This window comes from Penaeus monodon, chromosome 22 (assembly GCF_015228065.2).
Source record: "Penaeus monodon isolate SGIC_2016 chromosome 22, NSTDA_Pmon_1, whole genome shotgun sequence".
Taxonomy (NCBI): domain Eukaryota; kingdom Metazoa; phylum Arthropoda; class Malacostraca; order Decapoda; family Penaeidae; genus Penaeus; species Penaeus monodon.
In genome coordinates this window covers 38779436-38781045 of record NC_051407.1, presented here as the reverse complement: position 1 = coordinate 38781045, position 1610 = coordinate 38779436, and the positions used below count along the sequence as shown (strand labels likewise).

General features: G+C 52.1%; 1 protein-coding gene across 1 annotated transcript in view; it reads right to left on the bottom strand.

The window, feature by feature from the left end:
• Nucleotides 1-491: 491 nt before the first annotated feature.
• Nucleotides 492-1610, bottom strand: part of LOC119587432 (histidine-rich glycoprotein-like) — a 7629-nt gene continuing 6510 nt past the window's right edge. The window contains exons 2-3 of the mRNA XM_037936163.1: nt 1476-1511; nt 492-1187 (exon numbers count right to left, since the gene is read on the bottom strand). Of these exons, the coding sequence (XP_037792091.1) occupies nt 492-1187; nt 1476-1511 (732 nt within the window). The remainder of the gene's footprint in view (nt 1188-1475; nt 1512-1610) is intronic.

Sequence of the window (1610 nt, the reverse complement as noted above, 5' to 3'; positions counted from 1 at the left end):
GTTAAAAGAATCGAAAAGAACTCGAATACAAACAGACTAACAACTGATATATATGTTCAACATCTTTACACCATTAACGCATGTTACAGAATCCGCAATAGAAACCCGAAAACAAACAACTAACCCTTTTTTGTCCACAATCCCCTCTCCGATATATTTAACGATGTTGATTAGAGGAGCAGCGAACTGCATGAGGCCTGAAGGACGCCCCAACGCCTGACCATGGTCCTGACCCCTACGTCTTGAAATGGCGCAGCGTTCCTATCCGTGATTTAGCAGGAGCTCCCTCAGCGAGATCACATTGAAAGGAGTCGGATAAAATGGAAGCACGCAAATCGGAATCTGGCGGTCTCTGAGGAACCCGTCTGCTTGGATCGCCGCGTCACGTTGCCTCTCTGGCGCTTCTGGTCCGGTGCACGAAAACAAATAAAGACATACGCAAAAGATAGAAATGAGTAAATAAGATGGAACGAAATACGGAACTTGGCTGTTCAGGAGATTCGTCTTGAGGTGGAAGATTTGGTTGGTGATGGTTCTCCGGTGCGCTTCTGTGGGGTTGTGTGGTTCAGGGCATGTAGCTGCGTGGGTATGTGGTCGGCGGGTATGTGGTTCAGGGCATGTGGCTGCGTGGGTATGTGGTCGGCGGGTATGCGGTTGTGGGCATGTGGCTGCGTGGGTATGTGGTCGGCGGGTATGCGGTTGTGGGCATGTGGCTGCGTGGGTATGTGGTCGGCGGGTATGCGGTTGTGGGCATGTGGTCGGCGGGTATGTGGTTGTGGGCATGTGGTCGGCGGGTATGTGGTTGTGGGCATGTGGTCGGCGGGTATGTGGTTGAGGGCATGTGGCTGCGTGGGTATGTGGTCGGCGGGTTTGTGGTTGTGGGCATGTGGCTGTGTGGGTATGTAGTCGGCGGGTATGTGGTTGAGGGCATGTGGCTGCGTGGGTATGTGGTCGGCGGGTATGTGGTTGTGGGCATGTGGCTGTGTGGGTATGTGGTCGGCGGGTATGTGGTTGAGGGTATGTGGCTGTGTGGTATGTGGTCGGTGGGTATGTGGTTGTGGGCATGTGGTCGGCGGGTATGTGGTTGTGGGCATGTGGCTGTGTGGGTATGTGGTCGGCGGGTATGTGGTTGTGGGCATGTGGCTGTGTGGTATGTGGTCGGCGGGTATGTGGCTGAGGGCATGTGGCTGTGTGGGTGTGGTCGGCGGGTATGTGGTTGATGGGTATGTGGTCGGGGGTATGTGATTAGTGGTTATGTGTTATGCGGATATACGACTGATGGGTATGTGGTCGGCAGATATGTGGTTGGGGTATGTAGCTGGAGGGTAAGTGGTTGGTGGACATGTATTTGGTTGGTATGTGGTTGTTGGGTATGTGTTTCTTAGGCATGTGGTTAGCAGGGCATGTGGCTGGTGGATATGTGGTCGGCGGGTATGTATGTGGTTGGTGGTTATGTGGTTTCTTTGGGGACTTACCTTGGTTTGGTTCGTCAGTGCACTACAGCGACTTACCTGTAATAAAAGAATAAAAGGAATTTGTTAGTCGTAGTTGCACACATTACAAACAATTAGCTATCTATAAAATCATCTGGTCACTCATGTCATCCACTC